Here is a 24,732-nt window from a genome sequence, read left to right on the forward strand (position 1 = left end):
TCCCTTATGTAGTTTTGCAGTCAGTCCAACATCTGCCCTGCCCCCACAGTTTATTAATCTACTCTCTTGATCTATTTTCTATCAGTATTTGTTAGTTTTTCCTGTCTAGAATTTTTTTTATAATAACAACAATATACAGTGTACTCATTCTCATTAGTGTTTGGCTCCTCTTTCTAGCATAGATTCATCCATGTTGTGTGTGTCAATAGATTGCTCCTTTTTGTTGCAAATAGCATTCCATTGTAAAGATCTATACAATTTGTTTTTCCACTCATCTGTTGATGGATATTTGAGTTATTTCCAGTTTTGGCTATTCTGATTCTTTTTTTAATATTTAACATTTTATTAAAAATGAACTTTTAAAGGGTTTTTGAGATAATTGTAGATTCACATGCAATTGAAAGGAATAATATAGATTCTATGTACCTTTTACATAGTTTCCCCTAAAGTTAACATCTTGCTAAACTATAATAAAATATCACAAACAGGATACTGACATTGATAAAGTCAAGATACATTTCTCTCACCCCAAGAATCCCTCATACTGTCACTGTATCGTTGTATCTACTTTCCACCTTCTCCCCCTCCTTTAATACCTAGAAACCACTAATCTGTTCTCCATATCTATAACTTTCTCATCTCAATAATATTACATGAATAGAATATAGGTTGAACATCCCAAATCTGAAAATACAAACTCTGAAATTCTCCCAAATCTGAACTTTTTGAGCACAAACATGATGTTCAAAAAAAGATCTCATTAGAACATTTCAGATTCCAAATTTTTGGATTTGGGATGCTCACCTGGTAAGTATAATGCAACTATTTCAAAATGTGAAAAAATGTGAAATTTGAAACACTTCAGTTGCCAAACATTTCAGATAAAGAATACACAATTTGTAATACAGTATGCATTCTTCTGAGATTTTTTTTCCCCATTCAGATTAATTCTCTGGAGATTCATTCAGGTCATTGGCTAGTATCAATAGTTCATTTATTTTAAGTGAAGTGGCTTATGCTTGTAATCCCAGCAGTTTGGGAGATTGAGGCAGATGGATTACTTGAGTTCAGGGGTTTGAGACAGCCAGGGCAACACAGTGAGACCTCATCTTTAAAAAGTAAATTTAAAAAATTTATTACAAAATATGTATTAAAAATAAGTAAAATAGTTTATTTTTATTGTTGAATAGAATCCCATGATACAGTTGTACCACACTTTATTTAACCAATCACTCACTGAAAGATACCTGTGTTATTTCCAGTTTTTGGCTATTACAAATAAAGCTTATAGAAACATTTTCGTACAGGTGTTTGTGTGAATATGGGTTTTCATTTCTCTGGAATAAATGTCTAGAGAGAATTTATAGGTCATAAGGTGACTTCACATTTAGTTTAAAAAAAAAACTCTTTCAGAGTGGTAGTACCATTTTACATGTCCATGATCAATGCATGAGTGATCTAGTTTCACCACATCCTCGCTAGTATTTGGTGGTGTCACTATTTTTTATTGCAGTCATTTTGATAGATGTGTAGTGCTATCTCATTGTGGTTTTAATTTGTAGGTAATGATAAATCATATTTATTGTGTTCATTTGCCATCTGTATATCACTATGTCTTTTTCTCACTTTCTACTTGAGTTATGTTCTTATTGATTTTTGAGAGTTTTAGAAATATTCTCGAGTAAGAGCTTAAATTGTTGATTTGAGTCTTTTCCTCTTTTCTAATTAAGAATTTAGTTTTATAAATTCGCTTCTCAGCACTGGTTTAGCACTGCTTTTGCCACTGAAAGTAGGATTCTGGGTTAGTGGTTTTATTTTTCTTTCAGCACTTGAAAAACATTGTGCCACTTCCCTCTGGCCCTATGGTTTTTAATGACAAACAGACCATCTTTCAAATTGCTTTCCCCTATAGTTTAGGTGGTGTTTCTCTTTTGCTGCTTTCCACATTTTTTATGTTTAGTTTTCAAAAGATCACTACAATGAGTCTTGGTGTAGATCTCCTTCTGCTTCTTCTTTTCGATGTTCTCTTGGGTTTCTGAATCTACAGATTTATGTCTTTTGCCAAATTTTTGAAGTTTTTGGCCATTATTTCTTCAAGTACTTTTTTAGCCCTACCCTCTTTCTCTTCTTCCGGAATTCCAACAGCATGCATGTTAGTTCCTTTGTTAGAATCCCACAGGTCCTTGAGGCTTTGTTCATTTCTTTTTCTAACTTGTTTTCATATTGGGTAGTTTCATTGTCCTACTTTCATGTTCACTGATTGTTTCCTTTGTACTGCTACTCTGCTGTTGAGTCCATCTACTGAGAAGTTTGATTTTTTTTTTTTTTTTTTGAGGCAGAGTCTTGCTCTATTGCCAGGCTAGAGTGCAGTGGCATGATCTCGGCCTCCTGTAATCTCTGACTTCCTGGTTCAAGTGATTCTCCTGCTTCAGCCTCCCAAGTAGCTGGGATTACAGGCATGTGCCACCACGCCCAGCTAATTTTTGTATTTTTACAAAATTTAGAGACAGGGTTTCAGGGTTTCACCATGTTGCCCAGGATGGTCTCGATCTCCTGACCTAGTGATATGCCACCTCAGCCTCCCAAAGTACTGGGATTATAGGCGTGAGCCACCACACCCAGCCAAGTTTGACTTTTAAAAAATTTTGGTTATTGTATTTTTCACTTCTAAAATTTCCATTTGTTTCTTCTTTATATATTCTTTTACTGAGATTTTCTACTTCTTTGCTGAAACTGTTTTTTCATCTGTTTCAAGTGTGTTTGCAATTGTTCATTGAAATATTTCTATGATAGATGCATTAAAATATTTGTCAGATAATTCTAACACCCCTGTTATCTCGATGTTGGCATCAGTTGATTGTCTTTTTTTCATTTACTTTGAAATCTTCCTGGTTTTTGGTATGATGTATGATTTTCTATTGAATCCAAAACACTTTGGATATTCTGTTTTAAGAATCTGAGTCTTACTTAAACTCTGTTTTAGCCAACTTCCTTTGACACTGCTCTAGCAGAAAAAAAAGAGAGGGTGACACCTCATTACTCCTAGGTGGGAGCCATAGTTTAAGTTCTCTACTCAGCCTCTTTGACACCCACTAGGAGGGCTCCTTATTACTGGTGGTAGGGATGAAAGTTCCAACTCCCTAGCGGGCCTCCACTGATTCTTCACTAGCTGAAATGGCTTGGACTGTCTTGTTACTATTCCCCCTCAGGCCATCTACTGACATCGCAGGAGAGGCCTCTTTCCCACCGTGGGGTAGGAGAAGTCAGGACTCTCTGCTAGCTTTCCACTGATGCTGAAGAGAAAGGTGGGGGTGGGAGGTTAGGCTTTTACAGCCCAACAGGCATTAAAATCCAAAGTTTCTACTTGTCCTTTTCTGATACTACCCTGCAGCAGTCTTAGGCACCTCATTATAGACCGGTGAGGGTGGAAATCCAGGATCCCCACTTGACCTCTGGGAACAGGGGGTAACATTTCTTTCTGAGTTGTTTGGCTGGAGTAGAGCAGTTATTGAAAAGTTTCCTGTTTGATATGCTGCTCCTTCCCAGTTCCTTTGGTTCAAAAGCAGGTGTTGTTGGGGCTTTTTCTGTCTGTGCCCATTGGCATGTTCAGGTTGCTGGTTTCTTCAGTTTCAAGTCTGAGATTTATGAGGCAAAAAGAAAACTCACGGAACTTACCATCATGCCATTCCTTAGCTCTTGAGATCCATAATTGATTTACTTTCTTCTTTCCATCAGCCAGAATCTTCTTGTGTTCATTTCATATAATGTTGAGGGGTTTTAGTTGTACTTAGTAGCAGATACGGGGAAAAGTATGTCTAATCCATCTTCCCAGAAGTAGACGTTTATCTTTCATTCTTTTCTGACTTGTCTATAGGACATTTCCTTTTTGGAAATGGGCCCCATCATCTCTTCAAGCTTAACGTGTCCATTTATGGAAATACAAAGAGACCCATGCCTTGACCCTTACCTGAGCCACACCCTGGGTTATGGAGAGAAGATTACAAGAATAATATGTTTGGGTACTCTGAGCCCTTTCTCCGACATGTGATCCAGGGAGACAGAAAACCTCCAAAATAGAAATGACTGTGTGGGATCTAAGGGGACGTTCTAGGAGAACTCACAGGGTACCCCATGCCCATCTCATGCCCCAACAAAAAACTGCTGTTAGCCTAAGAGGGGTACGGAGTCCACCCAGCAGAAATGAAGGGATTTCAGTGAATAGCCACAGGGGTGACTAAGCAGTACATTGCATAGAGATAGTCCACCTCACATGCTGCCAGCACTGAGAAATGACAATGTCGACCAGCATCCCTCATTTCAACAACTTCACCCTGTTATGGACTCCAGTCACAACTTCAAGGAGAAGGGCAGGGGAATTGAATAAAGTGAAATTAAATTTCTGCTAGTTTAGTAGAAAAGAGGCTCAAAATACTTAAGCTGAGCTATGAAAAATAGAGCGATATTTCTTACACAGGGGCTGGAGAGGCTCATACACTATTTTCATGCTTTTTAAATATTCTCCTGCTCCCCTTTCCAGCACCCTATTTCTTGAAGAGTCACTACAATTATTCTTGATTCTCCAGGTAGAACCTCAGTTATCCTAGAATTTTCCTTTCCTTTTCTCCATTGTATGTAGACACCACTGCTAATTATTCCTCCTTAAAAATATTTTGTGTTTCTGCCTCTTACTTTACCACCACCATCATTTTTTGAATGTCATGCTTAGAGCATCAGTGTCTTAGCAGGTCTCCTTGTTCCCCTTGCCAGATCTCCAAACTGTCATTCCCCTGATGTAAAACTTTTCATCGCTTTGTATTGCTTGCTGCAATAATGCAAACCTCTCTGTTTATTCCTTTACAGTGTGGTTTTATTCTGCCTCATTACACTTAATTTCTTCCATTCACTAAACCACAGTGAATCTACTTTCTCCCATTCTTCCTCCCAAGTCCATCCTCATTCCACTAGATTTGCTCATTTTTTCCTTCTCTTTCCCACTTCCCAAAAAAAGCAAACCTGGAGTTTCTTCCTTTCTTATCCTTAAATATTAAATCCTGTTCCACCTTTACATCCAAAGTAGTAACAATTTTCTTCATGAATATACTTCCTTAGTGTACCCTAGTTCAAGCAGGCACTTAATTTGAAACAAAACAATTCACAAATGGAGAATAGTAGAGAGTAAATTATATCAAGAAGCAGCTATGAACATAGCTTTTCTCTCTCTCTCTCTCTCACACACACACACATACACACACACACAACTTCTTTTCATGGCCTTACCAAATAATTCATCTCTCCATGTGGTTTTTCCAGCATACAGTTTCAGGGTAGTCAGCTTCTTATGTGGTTGCTCAGAGGTCCAAGAGACAATGTTCCAACCAACAAGGCTATATGACCCTTGTTGTATGTGGCTATGATCTAGTATCAGAAGTCACAACATATCACTTCTGCCATATGCTGTTGGCCAAAACAGTCACAAGCCCTCTCAGATTCAACAGGATGGACTGTAGACCCTAACACTTAATGGGGGGAATGACAATGAATTTACAGCTATGTTTTAAAACTACTGCCAAAGCTCTAAATCGCTACCTAAAGCCAACCTATTTCCCTATCCCTGACTCCATCTAAGGACAGACAATCTACCCGAATTATAGAAAAATTTATTGCCAAAGTTCCTACTAAAATGTCAATTATTTCCACCCTGGGATCTTTCTAAAACTTGCCTTTTTAATTTCCATAACAGTATAACATCTTTGGTACAAATTTGCTTGTAAGCAAACTCTGATCTTTTCTTCTCTACTCAGTTCATTCAGCTCCCCTCCCACTTCTAAACTTATCTTTTGATGCTACATCTTACCCTTTCTTTGTATGCATTCTGGAAACACAATTCTTTCCAAAGGAAACTTCTGTAACCCCAACCTTTCCTTACAAAAATCTGCTGACAACTCCCCAGTAAATATTTCCCTCAGAACTTGAAACAAAGCTATCATTTGACCCAGCAATCCCATTACTGGGTATCTACCCAAAGGAAAATAAATCGTTCTACCAAAAAGACACCTACACTCATGTCTTCATCACTACACTATTCACAATAAAGATATGGAATCAATGTAGGTGCCCATCAACGGTAGATTGAACATAGAAAGTGTGATACACTTTACACCATGGAATACTACACAGCCATAAAAGAGAATGAAATCATGTCTTCTGCAGCAACATGGATGCAGTTGGAGGCCACAATCCTAAGCAAATTAATGCAGGAACAGAAAACCAAATGCTGCATGTTCTCACTTACAGGCAGGAGCTAAACATTGAGCACACATAGACATAAATATGAGAATAATAGACTCTGTGAACTACATATTTGTCAGTTTTCACACTGCTGATGAAGATATACCTAGGACTGGGTAAATTGTAAAGAAAAAAAGGTTTAAGGACTTAAAGTTCCACATGGCTGGGGAGGACTCACAATCATGGCAGAAGTCAAGGAGGAGCAAGTCATGTCTTACATGGATGACAGCAGGCAAAGAGAGAGCTTATGTGGGGAACTCTCATTTTTAAAACCACCAGATCTCATGAGACATATTCACTATCACAAGAACAGCATGGGAAAGACCCACACCCATGATTCCATTACATCCCACCAGGTTCCTTACACAACATGTGGGAATTCAAGATGAGATTTGGGTGGGGACACAGCCAAACCATATCATTCTGCCCCTGGCCACTTCCAAATCTCATGTCCTCACATTTCAAAACTAATCATGCCTTCCCAACAGTCCCCCAAAGTCTCAACCCATTTCGGTATCAACTCAAATGTCCACAGTCCAAAGTCTCATCTGAGACAATTCCCTTCTGCTTATGAGCCTGTAAAATCAAAAGCAAGTTAGTTACTTCCTAGACACAATGGTGGAATAGGCATTGGGTAAAAACAGCCATTCCAAATGGGAGAAATTGGCCAAAACAAATAGGACCCATACAAGTCTGAAATCCAGCAGGGCAGTTAAATCTTAAAGCTCCAAAGCTCTCTCCTTTGACTCCATGTCCCACATCCAGGTCACACTGATGCAAAAGCAAAAGGTGAGTTCTCACAGTCTTGGGCAGCTCCGTCCCTGTGGCTTTGCAGGGTACAGCCTCCCTCCTGGCTGCTTTCATGGGCTGGCGTTGAGTGTCTGCAGCTTTTCCAGGTGCACAGTGGAAGCTGTCAGTGGATCTACCATTCTGGGGTCTGGAGGACAGTGACCCTCTTCTCACAGCTCCAAGAGGTGGTGCCCCAGTAGGCACTCTGTGTGGGGGATCTGACCCCATATTTCCCTTCCACACTGCCCTAGCAGAGGTTTTCCATGAAGACCTCACCCCTGTAGCAACCTTCTGCTTGGACATCCAGGTATTTCCAGACATCTTCTGAAATCTAGGAAGAGGTTCCCAAACCCCAGTTATTGACTTCTGTCCACTCACAGGCTCAATACCACATGGAAGCTGCCAAGGCTTGGGGCTTGCACCCTCTGAAGCCATGGCCCAAGCTCTACACTGGGCCCTTTCAGCCATAGCTGGAGTGGTTGGGACACAGGGTACCAAGTCCCTAGGCTGCACAGGGCAGAGGGACCCTAGACCCAGCCCACAAAACCACTTTTTCCTCCTAGGCCTCTAAGCCTGTGATGGGAGGGGCTGCTGTGAAGACCTCTGACATGCCCTGGAGACACTTTCCCCATTGTCTTGGGGATTAACATTTGGCTAATTGTTACTTATGCAAATTGCTGCAGCTGGCTTGAATTTCGCCTCAGAAAATGGGATTTTCTTTTCTATTGCATTGTGAGGCTGCAAATTCTCCAAACTTCTATGCCCTGCTTCCCTTATAAAACTGAATGCCTTTAACAGCACAAAATCGCCTCTTGAATGCTTTGCTGCTTAGAAATTTCTTCTGCCAGATAGCCTAAATCATCTCTCTCAAGTTCAAAATTCCACAGATCTCTAGGGCAGGGGTAAAATGCCACCAGTCTCTTTGCTAAAACTTAACAAGAGTCACCTTTGCTCCAGTTCCCAACAAGTTCCTCATCTCCCTCTGAGACTCCCCTCAGCCTGGATTTCATTGTCCATATCATTATCAACATTTTGAGCAAAGCCATTCAACAAGTCTCTAGGGAGTTCCAAACTTTCTCACATTTTCCTGTCTTCTTCTGAGTCCTCCAAATTGTTCCAACCTCTGCCTGTTACCCAGTTCCAAAGTCACTTCCACATTTTTGGGTATCTTTTCATACCCAAAAATTTCGGGTATGAATTCTCATACCCGAGAATTGCTTTTCAGCAATGTCTCACTCTACTGGTACCAATTTACTGTATTAATCTGTTTTCACACTGCTGATAAAGATGTACCAGAGACTGGGCAATTTACAAAAAAAAGAGGTTTATTGGACTTACAGTACCATGTGGCTGGGGAGACCTCACAATCATTGTAGAAAATGAGAGGCACAGCTCACATGGTGGCAGACAAGAGAGCTTGTACAGGAGAACTCCCATGTTTAAGACCATCAGATCTTGTGAGACTTATTCAATATCATGAGAACAACATAAGAAACACTCACTCCTTTCACCAGGTCTCTCCCACAACGTGTGGATGTTCAAGATGAGATTTGGGTGGGGACACAGCCAAACCATATCAGACTACTAGACAGGAGAGGAAGGGAGGGGGGCGTGGGTTGAAAAACTACCTATTGGGTACCATGCTTACTACCTAGGTGAAGGGATCTGTACCCCAAACCTCAGCATCACACAACATTCCCATGTAACAAATCTGCACATGTATGCTCTGTATCTAAAAGTCAAAATTAAAATATATTCCCCTCCCTCCTTCTTTCAATAGACACCATGTTTGCTATTTTGCTATTCTTGCACACCAGAAAAGGAACAGGCATTCTTCCAACTTCCCACTGTTTCTTGACATTATTCTTCTACTGCCATGTAAATCTTTTTTTTTTTTTTTTTTGACACTAATGCCAACTAGTTCTTGCTAGCTTCCCCCTTACTCAGTGCTCTCCTTCACCAAACTTCAAAATAATTTCCTCTACAAAACCAGTCTTCCTGCCACTCCGTGATCCAAACAATATCTCAGTCTCACAATTACAGCTCTCCTCTACTCTGATGGCCTTTGCCACCAAGTAACTTCAATACCCACAGCTACCCCTTTCCTAGACTACCCCTTCTCCTTTGTCCTTTTGACATCATCATATACACCAATTTTCAAGTGGAGTTTTTTTGCTTTCTTTGAGCAATTCCTCTTTATCCCTTTTTCTATTTCTAATCTCTCTGCCTCTAGCGACTAACCTATAATCCTCCTTCTCTTACTAAAACACTTCTTCAGTGATCAGTAACAATTACTATTTTTATTAAATGTGCCCTCCAAAACATCAATGCTTTCTAATGTATAAATCCAGCAGACTCTTTTTTGTCCTTTTTGTAACAGGTGACACAGAAATACCTCTTCCTTAAATTCTCTTTTGAGACTGATTTCCTCAGGAGGGCCGTCCTGGATCATCTATGACAATCCCATCCTGTCTGTCCATCACATCCCTGTTGTTGGTGTTGCTTATAGTTCACTGCTCCCTCCTCCCTTGTTGCCCCTTTTTTCTTCTCTGTCTATATAGACTCCCCAGATAATTGCTTCTATTTCCTTGGTTAACAGCTATTGTTTGCTCACGGATGATTTTCAAACTTTAATCTCTTGCTACTACTCTGCTCTGAATGCTGGAATGTCATTTACAATGACTTATTGCACTTTTCCAGTTGGATATCTTTTAAGTACCTGTATCCTAGCACACATTGCACCCTCTCTACCACCATACTCTTTCCATACTCTCAGGTGGGAGATATTATTAAAACATAATTTGCATGCAAAGAAGAATGGTGGTGACTAGTTTTAAAAGAAAGTAAACAAATGTGAAAATTTTAATCCACGTGCTACTAAACTGTTCCGGGCAGGCAGTTTGTAGGGTAGATGCTTATTATCAAGTTCAGGATAGATGCTTATTATCAAGGCTAGTATCTCCAGGGATAGGCAATTCTTTCAGCTGCTCTATCTTACTAGAATTGGTCTTCGAGAATATCATCTTTTTATTCTAATTGTAAGTTCTGCAGGCAACTTTCTGATCTATAATTATATCCTCCTTGAACAAACAGATGTCTTATTGGGACTGAGATATAGTCATTGTATACTCATAAATTGGCAATCTAGTTGGTAAATGATTCTCTTGTCAGTTTGCTTGGTGTGAGTCAGTCCTCTGGAGTTGGTGAACTCTAGGTGAACTGCTAAGATCAAGTTTCTGAATCTGCAAAAGTGAAGATCAGACTCTGGACTGCAGCAACTGAAAATAAACCATGAACTACAGAGGTAACGCCCAGAGGAAGAGGTCAGAAGACCTTCTTGTAATGTATTTTTAATTACACATACTTTGTCTTCTGTGTCTTTGTCCCATAGAGTGCATATCACAGTGCAAAGCATCAAAAAGTTGAATGCTTGCCTGTTATTCAGACCTCAAGACATTCAATGGAGTATCCAAAAGAACAATATTAAATGCACTCAATCTCTCAATCCCACAAAGCCTTCATGGTGTGGAAGAAGACAACAGAAATTACAGAAAAACAATAAGAACAACAATAAGATAGCTAATGGAGTGGCAAAATCCTTAGCAGCCTCAAGAATGGCATACTTTGTATGCTTTGCCTATTCTTCCATTATCCTACGAACTGCATCTAATAATGCCCATTTTATAGTTGAGGAACACACAACAAACAGGGTTTAAATAACTTGTTCAGGTATGCAAGTAGTAAGTGGCAGAGGTGGGCTCAAAGCTAAGGTTTATTTTTTACTGCAAAGCTGCTGTCAAACAGTGAAGTTTTGTTGTTTTGCTGTTAACTCTTCACCCCAAAGGAAACAGTATGAAGGTTAAGCTATCAAAGTTTACACAAAGCTGGGGTTTAATGATACTAACTGCAAACAGTCATCCTTAGAGGTAGGCTAAAAGGATGCTTTAATTTCTTTGGGACTTTAGAAAGGAATATTCAGAAGAAAATAACGTTAAAAGAAAAAAGAACAAGTGCAAGTAGCATAATTAACTATCTTTTCATTTATTTTAAAATAGTTTTGAAAAACAACCTCTTATCCTCTATTCTTTTAATTTTATGCCACTTTTTACTGAGTAGTGGTGAATTTTCAAACTTTTCTGATGATGTCAACAATAGAAAATGAAATGTCCACTGCGACTCACACCACAAATACAGGTAAATATATGTATACGCATCGTGTTGTGTGAGTATGTGTGTGTCTGAAATTAAAACCACAATTACTTACCGAGTTATGGACTCTGATCTGTTCTATTTCATTTTGTTAGAGTGTCAATCATAACCCATCATATTGATTTCATGACACTTTCATGAGTCAAGACCTACAGTTTGAAAAGTCTTGGGATACGAGAGGAATGTTTTAGAAGTGAGAACGCCACATTCTTTACTAGCTCCACTTTTGAATGTGAATATTTTGTTCTCACCTATAAACCAAGGTGATGGATTTGGATCATTTCCAAGGTCTCTATCTTTTTTAGTCTGTGTTCTTCATGAATTTTCCAGCTTTGCACAGTTGTGATTTCTCCCTATCAGGTAATCAGGAAAGGCAGTGCATTTTTTTCCTCTTTGAAGTACCAACAGCCTCCACTTGCCTCCCATCCCCTGTCCCCCTACCCACTTCCATTCCCAAAGAGTTGCAGTTCTGTCAGCTGCTCAGCCCAGGGGCCTGACTCCATCTGCAGCTGCTGTTAGAACTGTCAGTCCCAGCAGCCATGCTGACTGGGGATGTCAGTCCCCAGGGTCCAGCCCAAGGCAATATAACCTTGCAGGATTAAGCAAGTAAGCACAGTGTTAACATTAACATGGATTTCTAGTGACATCTGTTTTGTCTGTAATGCCCCATCCTATCAGACTTCTAAGCCATAATAGATCTACTTTGAATTTAGGACAAGCTTTTTGTATTTGACAATGGAAGATCTGACCATATTTTGGGGAAAAATTCTAAAATCTCCTAAAGAAAGAAAATAAACTTTTCAGATCATTAAAATAGGAGAGGGAATCAAAATGGATATTAACTTGTAGAGAGAAAAGGGTCTCTGACTTTAACCCCTAAGTGATTTCAAAAATCAAAAGGTGCTCAAAGCTTTAGGGTAAATTCCTAAGTCAGAAAGATAATTATCTCTATATAAATTATATGTATGTACTAAGACACATACACACACACACACATACATATATGCCCACAGAAAACTCTACTCAAGCTGATGCTAATAAATGAAGATTCCCAAATGGCAAAGTCTGCATAGTACATCTAATTAAGGAGTTAACACTGACTGACACATATCTTAAAGACTGCAAGAAATCTGTATTTTCTACCCACAAGTTTCCCTTATAGAGCACCTATCTCAGCACACAACCAGAGAACCCGACACAGGACCATTGTGCACGTACCTTTTCAACTGAGGGGAAAAAAAAGGAATGCTTTAAGCATGCTCCCGTTTCATTGTACACTGTTTTCACTACTGCACAGATACATTTTTTAACAAACCTGGGAGGAGCAGGTGGTGTGTATGTTAATAAATAGAATCCACGAAGAATTATTAGCATAATCACCCCCATAGATTAAAAATTAGGTGAGAAAAAATTACAGCCAACATTTTAAACACAGAACACTAGTATGAGAAGCGCACATTAAGGTAGCATGAAGTATTTTACAATAAAAAATTAGCTTACATTCCTATTGACAATATCAAATATTCATAATTTTACCTCTCTTGCACCAGGATTCTACCTTTAACATTGTAGTTTTTAGAGCCCAGTCTTCACCTTAAAAAACAGTTGAATTAGTTAAATGTGTTTTACAGCACTTCTCAGTCTGTATATTGTTTGCTAAAGTTTGGCAAAATTTGTGAGTATTAACACTGTAATAACATGGAAGCCATCAAACCATGTTTCATAGTTTTATTGAGTCTTTTTCAGTTTTAATTGTCCATGGTGAGTACAGTTCTAGTGACCACAATTATGAAGCTCTGCTGGTACTAAAAATAGCAGATACAAAGTTGGCTGCCATGCCTTACCCACTAAGACACACACACACACACACACACACACACACACACACACACACACAAGGTTTTGCATACTCTTGCATGCAAACAATACTATGCTATTATAGGAAATGTACTTTCCTTTTATTAAAAATACAATTACACACAATTAGTCTGGGTTTTGTTAAGCTACCACTGATTTAGATAAACCTGAGAAAGCTCAAAATATCAAGTAACACTGTTTCCACACCACTCATTCAATGGCACTATCACTCAAAAAGAAATCTAGTTCAATCATCTATATTAAAATCACAGATAATATAAAAATAAACATTTTTTGCAAAAGCACTAAAACATACTATAATTCAAATTCGCAAATCTTGATATGTAACATATATTCACCTTCATATTAATTTGTGACAATGTATATAATACAATGTACAACAGAATAAAAAAACTGTAACAGAATTCAGCAGCCAAATAATATACAATTATCACTATAAAATTTGGAATTTAAGATATCAACTGAACAAAAAAAAAAAAAAACCCAGATTAAAATCAATAGCAATATTGAACTTGCTGGTAGTGTGTTACTTTAAAATTCCATCTCAAAACAATTAAGATTATGCTATCTCACCTTGAGAAGCAGCAACACTAAAAATTAAGCAGAACTAAGCAGCAGAGGCCGGGCGCGGTGGCTCACGCCTGTAATCCCAGCGTTTTGGGAGGCCGAGGTGGGCGGATCACGAGTTCAGGAGATAGAGACCCTCCTGGCTAACACAGTGAAACCCCGTCTTTACTAAAAATACAAAAAAAATTGCCGGGCGTGGTGGCGGGCGCCTGTAGTCCCAGCTACTCGGGAGGCTGAGGCAGGAGAATGGCGTGAACCCGGGAGGCGGAGCTTGCAGTGAGCAGAGATCGCGCCACTGCACTCCAGCCTGGGCGACAGAGCGAGACTCCATCTCAAAAAAAAAAAAAAAAACAAAAAACAAAACAAAAACAAAACCAAGCAGCAGTAACTGATTACACCAGCTGCCTTTTGCTCTCCCCATCTCCATAAAGATTTTCCTTACATTGTGATGTTGTTTATATAATGCCCATCCCACTTGACTGCTGAAACATGACAGATCAACTTTAAGACAATACTTCTGCATTTGGAAAGGGAAGCTTTGACCGTATTTAGTCACAATACTCTAAACCTCCTGAAAAGACAACAAAAACTTTTATTTAATATATAAAATGTGGACAATACAGACCCCATTTGGCTAAGATATTTTATATTCACTATTGATCTTATGATAGTCTGATACCAAATTGTGTCTATACAGAAAAAAATAAAAAGGCAAACATGCAAAAGCACTTCTAGGGAAAATTAATCACCTGTATCATGAAACATTTTCATATTTTAGACTAAAAAATGTGAAAACTTAAATATTCCAAGATACTGCTATTTGAAAAGCACTGGAATATACAACTCTTATTTATGTAGGCATCATATATTTTGTAAAATACACCAGTTTGACACATTAATATTATACATTGTAATAAATATAATTTACATTAGTATGTTGGATCTTTCATGAAAGTTTTTCAATCTGTACAACTGAAGGACTGTGAGCTTCTTCAATAAATACTATTACAATAGCTACAACTTGACCAGCAAAGTTTAAGCTTCAATAGATACTAACTAGTATTACATCTTTAAACATTGTCACTAGCCAAATTCCAGCTGCTATAAGCACTGGCATGTATAATATCCAAAGACAGTTTAGTGTCTTGTCTGAGAAGATTGAGACACTTTACAGGTGACAGGTCCATATCATAATCTGTGAAACTTACAAGATTTTTTTTAGCCAAGGAGTGGAATGAAGTCCTGGAAAATACAGTAGCAGATTTCACAGGCTCCTGGCTGTTCAGTTTGCATGCTTTACCATATCCCCCAGAGCCCCAACAATGGATGTCATCCAACTTGTTAATCCATGTGTGGTCTTGGAAGGGTCAACAGTCACACAGCTGGCTGAGTGGCAACATCATGGTTTTAACTCTGAATTCTGACTTGCATGCTATATTTCTTCTTTTTGTCATTTCAATGTAAACACAAATTGATGTTCAAAGAGTCAAAGATGCTAATTTGTAAGCAATAAAACACCTTGAATTTGCCATTAAAATATTTTTTGTGTGAAATTTTGTTAGGTAGTAAGTTCTATAATGTTAGCAGTTCTTTTTTCCAAATGCCAACACATTTCTGCCCTTACTATTAACATACTTCAGTCGTCATATGACCTGATCAGTTTTTCAGCCAACAGAGATCACTACTTCATCCTGACCCTCTGTATGTTTTCACCATTTGCACATCTTCCCAGAGGCTTCCTTTGGCCTGGAAGGAGTTAGCAAGATCATTCTTGTACTATGTGGCATTCATTCACATGTCATCAATATCCATATGTGATGTATGAAGCTAAAGAAGAAACACTTTGGAAAAAAACATGCCAAGTAGTAAACAAGCATTTCTAGACACTGTTCACCTCCTCACTGGATCCACACTCACAAAATTCTCTGGATGCTGAAACAATGTACTTAACACATACTCTAAATTAAGCTGAGCATCCTGAGACCTAAAAGAAAGAAAACTAAAGTAAATGGTGAAGAAATATTACACAAATGTGTATCATTAGGCTACAAGTTCAAGTCTGGTACAAGTCCTGTAATTTCCATCTTGGTCAGTTTAATGATCTTGATCTTGTTTAACAAGGTCAATACAGTAATGACATATTTTAGATTTTGTCTTGTAGGACTCTAAAACGGATGTTATTTGAGCCTGATGAAGTGAGAACTTTGCTAACCCTCTCTTTCCTCAAAACGAGGAGGTGTAGTAGGTGTCTTCTTTATTTGGTTTCTATAATCCTATGCATTAAAACGGAACATGTAAAAAGAATCACTGCTGAGGAAGGCCAAATACAGCTTTTCTTCATTGATCTTAGTGGCCAGAGATTGGGTAAAGTGAAGCTACTTTGAAGGTCTCACAAATCCTCAGTCTACATAGGCATTGCAAGAACTGAAATCAAGACCTGAATTTCCTGTCATTATGTTCCACAGGGCACTAAGGTTCTTTCTCACCTTAACATACAGCCCCATGTTGCTCTACTTGTAAAGTGCTTTCCAACAAGTTATTCCACCATCAGTTGCAAACTCTGATGTTGACTTTATGGGGGCTAGCTTTCAAAACTAAAAATTCCTTTGACACTGGATTTATTTGTTTGGGATTTTTAATTGCATTATCTCACCTTATTATTCTCATGTAGAAGTTGACCATTTCAAGGGCTAGACATGCAGCAATTCAATATTCATTAAAAATTATTAACACTGTTGAAGCATTTTACAAATTTTTCATTAACACCTGGCAGAGAACAAATATAATGGATAACACTGACCAATAGTCTTCTCTCTATTACTAGTCTGATTAGTACTTTACTTTTCAGTGCTATGGTATCTAGGTACTTTAAGTCTCTACATTTCCCTCTCCATATATATGTTTTTTCTTTAAATATTGAGATGTAAGGTTTATCCAAAGATTATAGCTTCCCATTCTATCAATGTAACCTGTACAAATTCTATTTCTTCTTTTCATATCGCATTTTGTGTTTTCAAACACTTAGAGGAAGCAAAAAGAGCCTTCTCCAACATGATTTTAATTTAAACTAAAGCCCTCATTCTAAAATGTCTTCTGCCCACCTCAGTTGCTTCATACATTTGAGAGTATACTTGGAGGCTATGCATTGTGGATGACTGTCAACCTCTCCTTTTCTGAAATACTGTCCTCCTGTCCAATATCCTTCAACTTACTGTTATTTGACTTTCCTCAAACTTTAGTCTGTAATTTATTTGTGATCCTTAAAATTGTTTTTACAGATGTGAGTGAACACTTGTCCTGGAACACAAACAAAGTCTTCAGGCATTGCACAGCAGTGGGGCAAGTAAATGCTTTTTATCACAAGATGTCTAAAAGAGCTCAGTGTTTAGAAGGAAAATACATGCACTTTAATTGTTTTGAATGCATTTCACCAGTGCGATAATATATGCAGGCTTTCCCCATCAAACATTTAGCACCCAATATATAATGAGACCTTTTCCAGAAATAACTGGAAAACAATCACTTTTCAGGCTCTTAAATTCATTAACTTTACTTGTCTATTCAATTCCCTAAAGAAACTCAGTCAACTATCATCTATGCTTATAAGACACTGAAAAAGACACCCCGCTCAGAGATCCATTGATCTGATGCTGGATGAACTAATGAGTTTAGTGTTTTGTTATAACATGCTAAATATTTCTGAGAATGTAGATTTTCATTTTATTCCTATCGTGGATTTTAAAAATCAATAAAGGCTAGATAAACCACAAACTCAAGTTGCAGGGGGCTAGTTTTCTTAGAGAAATTACTAACATCAAAAATAGCCCCAGTACTCAGGTGCACACACACTTTAAACAGAAAAGCTTGTAAATTTTAAAGGCCAAAGAGAAAGTAAATGTTTAACTAGGTAGTGCTGTTTTATTATACATACTTCTAGTCAGAAAGAAGACAGACTTTGAAAGCAAACCAAGAAAGCTAAGTGTGGATGTGGGCATTTCTACTTCTATTATTTTTTAAACTATTTTCTTGGTTTGATTTTTTCTAAACTGACTAGAAAGTTAAAGAGGGGAAAAGCACTTGATACTGTTAAGCATCCTACCATATTACAACAGACAGGTGTTTGGAGATTCTTGTGCCTTCACAAGCTTGTATCTCCATTCTGCTTGAACTCAGGTAAAATATTGAGGGTCATGTCTTCACTTTTGGATTGCAAATTTGCCTCACTTCTTCTAGAAGCTTTCCTTGTGGCTCGGGAGAGTCTCCTTCTGAAAGTATCTCCCGCCAAGAAATAGAGAATGGGGTCCACACAACTGTTGAGACTTGCTAGACCTCTTGTCACCTGATATGTGGCATAAACCCTGTCATTGAAAGCACACATTGCTGGGGTCTGAAAGTCAAGCCGGGCTCTCAAGTTCATCGTTTTCATCACATGGAAAGGGATGTAAGACACAGCAAAAACAGTCAGTACAATGATCACCAGGTATATCGATTTTCTCCTCAGAGGAGAGTTGTCCAGATCTTTGTAAATCAAAGCTCTCACAATTAATCCATAACAGCCCAGAATCAGCACCAACGGGACACAGAACATGGCCACGGTCGTGCACATGCTGTAGATGAAATAACTTCGCAGGTACTCGTCTGAGGTGGTGTCGTAACAGGTGGTGGTTTTGTTTTTGCGGACCCCGGTACCTGAGTAGAAGAGGATGGGGGAGATCGCCACCACCACAATGAGCCACACCAGCACGCTGATATAGACGGCGTTCTTCTTTTTGAGCCGGCCCAGGGACTTGAGGGGGTACACCACACCGCTGTACCGGTGGGCACTGATGCATGTTAGAAACAAGATGCTGCCATAGAGGTTCACATGAAAGATGAACCTCTGCAGTTTACACATGGCATCCCCGAAGATCCAGTCTGTTTTATTGAAGTAGTAGAAGATCAGGGCTGGCAGAGTCAGCACGTACAAGAAGTCGGCCAGAGCCAAGTTGAACATGTACACGGAGATGCCGCTCCAGGGCTTCATGTGGAAGACGAACATCCAGATGGCCACGCTGTTGCCCAGGAAGCCGATGATGAACACCAAGATGTAGACAGCCGGCAGGTAGTAAAACTGGAAGCCCGTCTTGGTCAAGGCGCATTTGAACGACGCGGAGACGGCGGCAGTGGAGGCGACCGTGCTGTTCCCCCAGGACGAACCCGGACCGGCCAGGAAGGCAGCGTCCGTCCCGTTGGGGACAGCCGGCCACAGCACCTCGGTCATTCTCTCCTCCTCGACTTAGGCGGCGGCTCCGAGGGGCAGCAGGCGGCGAGAGGGCAGCGGCGGCCAGGGGCGCAGCAAGCATCGGAAAAGCCAGCGAGCGGAAGGGAGCGGGCGAGCTGGATCCCCGCGGGAGGGGGCGCGCAGGGGCTCGCCCACGCCTGCTCTGGCCCCGCGTTCGCCGCGGGCCATGAAATCCGCCCCGGGCCGCCACCGAACTGGGCTATCGGGCAGGCCAGCAACTTCTCCGACCACTGGCAAGGCCGAGCTTACACAACTGGGCGCGCAGGGCACCACCGCGGATAACTTTCCGACTGCGCTTTCCCGAGGGGCCGCGGGTCCGCGCTGCAGAGCGCGCCAGAGGCACAGCGAGGTCAAGCGAAACTCGCTCTGCGGGGATCTCGCATGGGGAGGGTGCTCCCCAGCCTCCTTGGCTCAAAGATCAACTTCATTGGGGCATCTTCCTCCTCCCTACCTTAGAAACGTGCAGCTCAGCTTCGGGGCGTCTTGTCGCTTCCTCCTCCTACCCTGAGCTCAGCTCCTGGCGGCCATCGGAGCGCGCGTGGCCGCAGACTCGTGCGCTTCTGAAGCGCGTCCCGTTCAGCGTCCGCGCAGTTCAGGGGCCCTTCCCCAGGCCCCGCTCTGTCCAGAGTACCGGGGTCGGGCGGGAGAGCTGAGCTCCCGTGAGGGTGGGCGGAGTTTGGGCACCCGGGCGAGTCCGCACTCCGCGGGGAGGCGAGGGGCGTGCCTCCGCCGAGCTCGCCCAGCAGCCAGCCCGTGTCCTCTAGGGTGCAGTGGGAAGCAGGAGGCGTCTACTGGGGAGCAGGTCTCCGCCGAGGCCGAGTGTGTTCAGCCTCTGCCAACACGCTGCTACCGGAGTCGGCGGCGAGGGCGAGGGGTGCGCTCAAAGGTGGCTGCTGGCAGGCGATTGGCCCGCGAGCGCTTCTTCTCTCTTCCGCCTGCTATCTCGGCAAAGTGAAGTTGCTGACACACAGGAAACCCTTCCGACCGCTCAGAGCCTTCTGCCTACAACCCCAGAGCCGACCAGTCCGTGGCAGAAGCCTCTAGGGCCCCCGAGAACCACGCCAGGTGTTTTCAAGCTCCAAGCAGCCAGGAGTCCCTAGCTGGGAACGCCCTGGCATTGCAGAGCACCTAGCTTTGCTGGGACCGGATTTCTGGCACATGCAGGAACCTGCTATTCCAAGAGGGCGCGAGCTTCCAAAGGAATGAGAGTTGGGAGAGGGGTGGAGAAGTCTGTTTCGCCCTTCTTACCGTTTTTATTTATTACTGTTTTTTTCTTAATTACCCAAATGCTATTAAACCCACGTTATTAGTAACATCAACGTGAGAATTTCCAAAATAGCCTTGTAAAAATATTACTAGTCTATATTGCACATTGCTTCAGCACAAATTTGTCGTCATAGATACTTAACACCTATCAGACAAGACAAGCTCCCCAAATCCTCCTGTTCAGTACATTTAAAGATCAGAAGCTACAATGAAACAGAAATTCAAAATTTATCGCTTTGAAAGTAATTTGAATACCAAATGCAATACATTTATATTGATAGACGTAAAAGATGGTTATAATTCCAAAGTGACTAAGGTATGGTTTTGGTGGGGGGTGGGGGGAAGGAGGGTATTTGCAATTCTATTTCTTTAAGTTAAAATGATTAGTTACAGTTACCTCTAGTATCTTAAAAATACAGACTTGGAACTTCCTTAATTACTACATTTACTGACAAACTCATTTTCTTGCCTTGAATGTAAATTTTAAGCAATGCACTTCAAAAACATATTTGAGTAAGTTTAATAGGAAACTAAATGAAATATTAGCTGTTCAGGAATATATATAAATGGACCCACACAGGAATGTAATCTAGCACTTCTTGACAAGTTACTAATCAACAATGTATTTTTACGTGACACATTAACAAAAGCTTTTCTCTTAGAGGAAAAAAAATCCGAAAAGAAAATATCTGTAAAATATATACCATCAAGATTTCTTTCTGGTCCCAGATGCTACACGATAGTGTTCCCTTAAAAAATAAAGGAAAACCACGAGCTCCTGGCTTTGATACCACAAAGGAAAATACCCCCCACAAGATCCAGATGGTGCTTTAGAGGAACACATATAGGAAGGAGCATATCTTAACACATGGTATGAATACACTGGGTTTTGAATTGCAGTCAATTTAACAGTATAAAAATTAATAATAAAACTAGAGTAAATAATTCAAGTAAAGAGTGTGAATGAGATTGTCTTGAAAAGTCTTATTTTTGTGTTTCCTTCCAGTCTCCTAATTACATGAGTCTATAATTCTGAGCCTTAACATGAAACATTTGTGTATTGTTTGATTAGTATGGTACTAGCTGGGATGATAGTCTATTAAGAGAGAAAAGGAAGCAAAGAAAACCATTAAGAGTTCCAGGGGTACTCAATAGGTCTTAAGTCCTCACTCCCTTGCATTTTTTATTTGCAACCTAGGCAATATGTAACTTCACTCAGAAGTCTGTTGCAAATGCATTAACTCATAATGTGAGTGTTTTGAAATGTACACTTAGTCCAGATACCATTAAGTACTTTCAGAAAACTGATGCCTTACTAGGAATTGGAGGATAGTTGTTTTAGGTGCACCACAGACTTTTCAAAAAATTATGTTAAAAAATAAACTTTGTAAGCATTGCTTTTGCATTCAGAATATTTAACCACATACTTATGTTTCAGTTATGCTTTAAATCAAAATTTTGCCTTGTGGGAATAAGTTACATATATTCAGTAATTACTATAACTTTCTATTTGTAAAACATTCAGCTATAATTAATGAAGAAAAAAATCTAAGACTCTGTCATTATTCACATTTGAACACCAATTATAGATGGCTTAAAGATATGATTTAAAAATTCTTACATATTTGAGTGACATGCCTCAAACATTCCATGTTAATTTTTATATTAGGTTGGTGTAAAAGTTATTGCGGTTTTTGCCATTCCTTTTAATGGTAGTCTTGGACTCGTAAACAAAAAGACTGCCCTTCTTATGCCCTTATATTTGAGAAACAGTGTAAACACCTGACTTCAAGAGATTTACAATTTAGTTGAAAATGCAGATAACATATATAGTTAGCCATAACAGTAAATATAACAATACCAATAAAAATAGGCCTTTCCTGTATACTCAAGCACTGTGTACATGTAAAAAGGATTATCTCTTTTCACCCTTAAAATATGGATGATGATATTTGGCCATTGTGTTCCCATTTTGTAAGTGATGAAACTAAGGTACAGGGAGGTTAAGTAATTCACCTATAGTCACACAGTAGATATTGGGATTTAAATGTAGGCTATCTGTCACTGAGGTCTATGCATTCAGCTACTATCCTATGATGAAAGAAAGCAAATACGGGGCACTGATAGAAACGTTAACTTTTAGTGGCCAGCACAGATTGAGTTTAGAAAGGGTTACTCCCAGAAGCTTCCCCTCAGGAGAGAAAATTCTAAGCCAGATATTGACATTATTATAGTCAAAGATATTTCAGAAACTTCTCAAATATTCCACTTCTCTACATAGGCTTTTTAAAAATAACCGACAATTTACGTATAACCTGAGAGAGAAAATCATTGGGACATCAGATCTGTTCAGTCTCAGACTCATAAACAAAGAGGTTGCCCTTATTATGTTTACAAAGATTTTTATCACCATATTTAGAAAATCTCGATTTTCTTTTTCTTTAAGCCACAGAAAATTCAACAATCATTAAGAATGGGAAAATCATTGGAAAAATTCCAATTGAGGGCCACAGGCAGATAAAGGAAAAAGAAACCTCATAAACATAAAATATGAAATCTCCCATCTTAGTAGAGACCAAAAATCCATCAGATTTGACTAAATAAATACCATGTCACAAATGCTAAACCTAATTCTGGTAGCAATATGGAGGAAGTGAGGAGCTGATGGGCAAAACAGTTGTTAGGATTTACGGAAGAGAGACAATGAGACCTTGATTTATGAGATAAAGGTTCACTTAGGATATCCTTATAAATTGAACTTCTGAGATGCACTGTAGGAAAGGGAGGAGACCCTTTCCTTCCCCAAGAAGAAAATAAGGGAAAAAAATGGGAGAAGTGTAAGGAATTCCCAGCTGATGTCCTCCAATGAAGTAGGAGAAGGAGAAGGCTAAGATGGAGCGGAATTGGAAATAGAATATACAGAGGAAAAATTAGGATTGTCCTGTGCCAAGGAGGGCCCAGCTGCTCCTATAAATTATATACTTGTCATGGATCCAATCAGTAGGCTTCCTGAAATTTATTTCATTAAGAATCACAGCAGGGGTATAGGACACAGAATATACCCAGCAGGATTGATCTGAAGTTGAGTGAGGAAAAAGGGAGAAGAGAGCAAGAGACAGGAGGTCAGTGGGGAGAGGGGAGAGGTAATAATAATAATAATAATAAAAAGCAGACAGTGAAATGAAGAAGAAGAGGAAGCGGGAGAGGGAGGAGGAAGTGGGAAGTACAGAAGGGGAAATAGTGCCTGAACAATATTTGGGGGACAGAGGAAGAGAAAGCAAGATACTTGCACAGGCGTAGGAAGAGGGTTTTGGAAATATCACTAAGCATAGCTTTTCTATTATTTAGGTTTAAATCTGGGTGTGTTGGGAGGTATCTGCAAAGTGGTGAGATGACGCAAGCTATATAGTCATGTGGCCAATGTCCCTGTTGAATCACATGTCATTGAGCTAATGTGCCTTTTCACTTACAAGTACCTGTCAGATCCCAGGCCACCTAAACCTTCTTCCATCCTTAGAAAGTTTCTTGCTTCCAAAGTTAAGAATACATATTCAAGGGAACTCCTTTCTTATATTTCCTTTTAAAATATTTACTTCTCTTATCTACATGAAGCCCTAGTCCCTAGTCCTGGGCACTTTATAATACTTTCAAAAAGCATTTTTGTTAAAATACAAAGTAAAAAACTTTAGTCCATCTTGGCTTGTAGAACTTTCTCTAATCATCCTTGTCTGATAAATATTTCCTTTGCTGTCTTTGTCTTTGACATCTCTGTTTTATCAAAGGCGTGTCTTAGAACATTTACTGATAACAGACTAGAAATCCTGTATTACATGCCAGCTCTTCTACAATTTCCTTATATACTTAGCTTTTCAAGAAAACAGAGAAATAAATATTTATAAAGCCTGGAGGTACCCAAGTATATTTAGAGCCAGTTACTGAAATCTGAGGTCTTAAACCATAATTATGAAACCATACAGGGTTCCTATGATACCACCAAGAATAAAAATATGACATTATTTGAAAGTTGTTTGTCATTATTACATCTATCATATGTCAATTACTGATTTTTGGCACATCTGTATTTTGACTACATAAGCAAATGAAAACCAGGTGTAAGAATAAAGAAATACCCTTGTTTTTCTTATGTAAGTCACATCTTCCATCAGTTTACTCCTGGGATGTTGATCTCAATTATGTCCTGAGAGTTTCACACTTTTCAAGATTAAAGTTAATTGCAGTTGGTGTCACCTTTCAGATTTTGGAATTTGTTTCTCCTAAGAGTTGGTGACAAGTTTTCACCAGTAGCACCGAAAATATAAACTAACTTTAAAAAGGTGAGCATTAATTGTATCCATTTTGATAAATTATTCTGGTGCTACTTTTAGTTGAAATTCTTGTGGAAAAGTTGGCAAAGTAGGTTAATTCCAGTCAGTCATCTTATAACAAGCCAAAAT

At 39.5% G+C, this 24,732-nt stretch overlaps 1 protein-coding gene and 1 long non-coding RNA gene across 2 annotated transcripts in view; both read right to left on the reverse strand.

The window, feature by feature from the left end:
* Positions 1–20,195, reverse strand: part of LOC103241451 (uncharacterized) — a 30,769-nt gene extending 10,574 nt beyond the window's left edge. The window contains exon 1 of the long non-coding RNA XR_005241870.2: positions 19,464–20,195. This is a non-coding gene — a long non-coding RNA (uncharacterized lncRNA). The remainder of the gene's footprint in view (positions 1–19,463) is intronic.
* Positions 13,001–19,472, reverse strand: P2RY1 (purinergic receptor P2Y1). The gene is made up of 2 exons (XM_038002687.2): positions 17,831–19,472; positions 13,001–15,715 (listed from the first exon to the last, which is right to left on the reverse strand). The coding sequence occupies exon 1, from the start codon at positions 18,989–18,991 to the stop codon at positions 17,870–17,872; it is 1,122 nt and encodes a 373-aa protein (XP_037858615.2). The 5' UTR covers positions 18,992–19,472; the 3' UTR covers positions 13,001–15,715; positions 17,831–17,869.
* Positions 20,196–24,732: the final 4,537 nt, after the last annotated feature.

Source organism: Chlorocebus sabaeus, chromosome 15 (genome assembly GCF_047675955.1).
Source record: "Chlorocebus sabaeus isolate Y175 chromosome 15, mChlSab1.0.hap1, whole genome shotgun sequence".
Taxonomy (NCBI): Eukaryota; Metazoa; Chordata; class Mammalia; order Primates; family Cercopithecidae; genus Chlorocebus; species Chlorocebus sabaeus.

Bases quoted from the DNA above. Each gene is read 5' to 3' on its own strand.
- P2RY1 (XM_038002687.2), bottom strand. From the start codon at position 18,991: ATGACCGAGGTGCTGTGGCCGGCTGTCCCCAACGGGACGGACGCTGCC.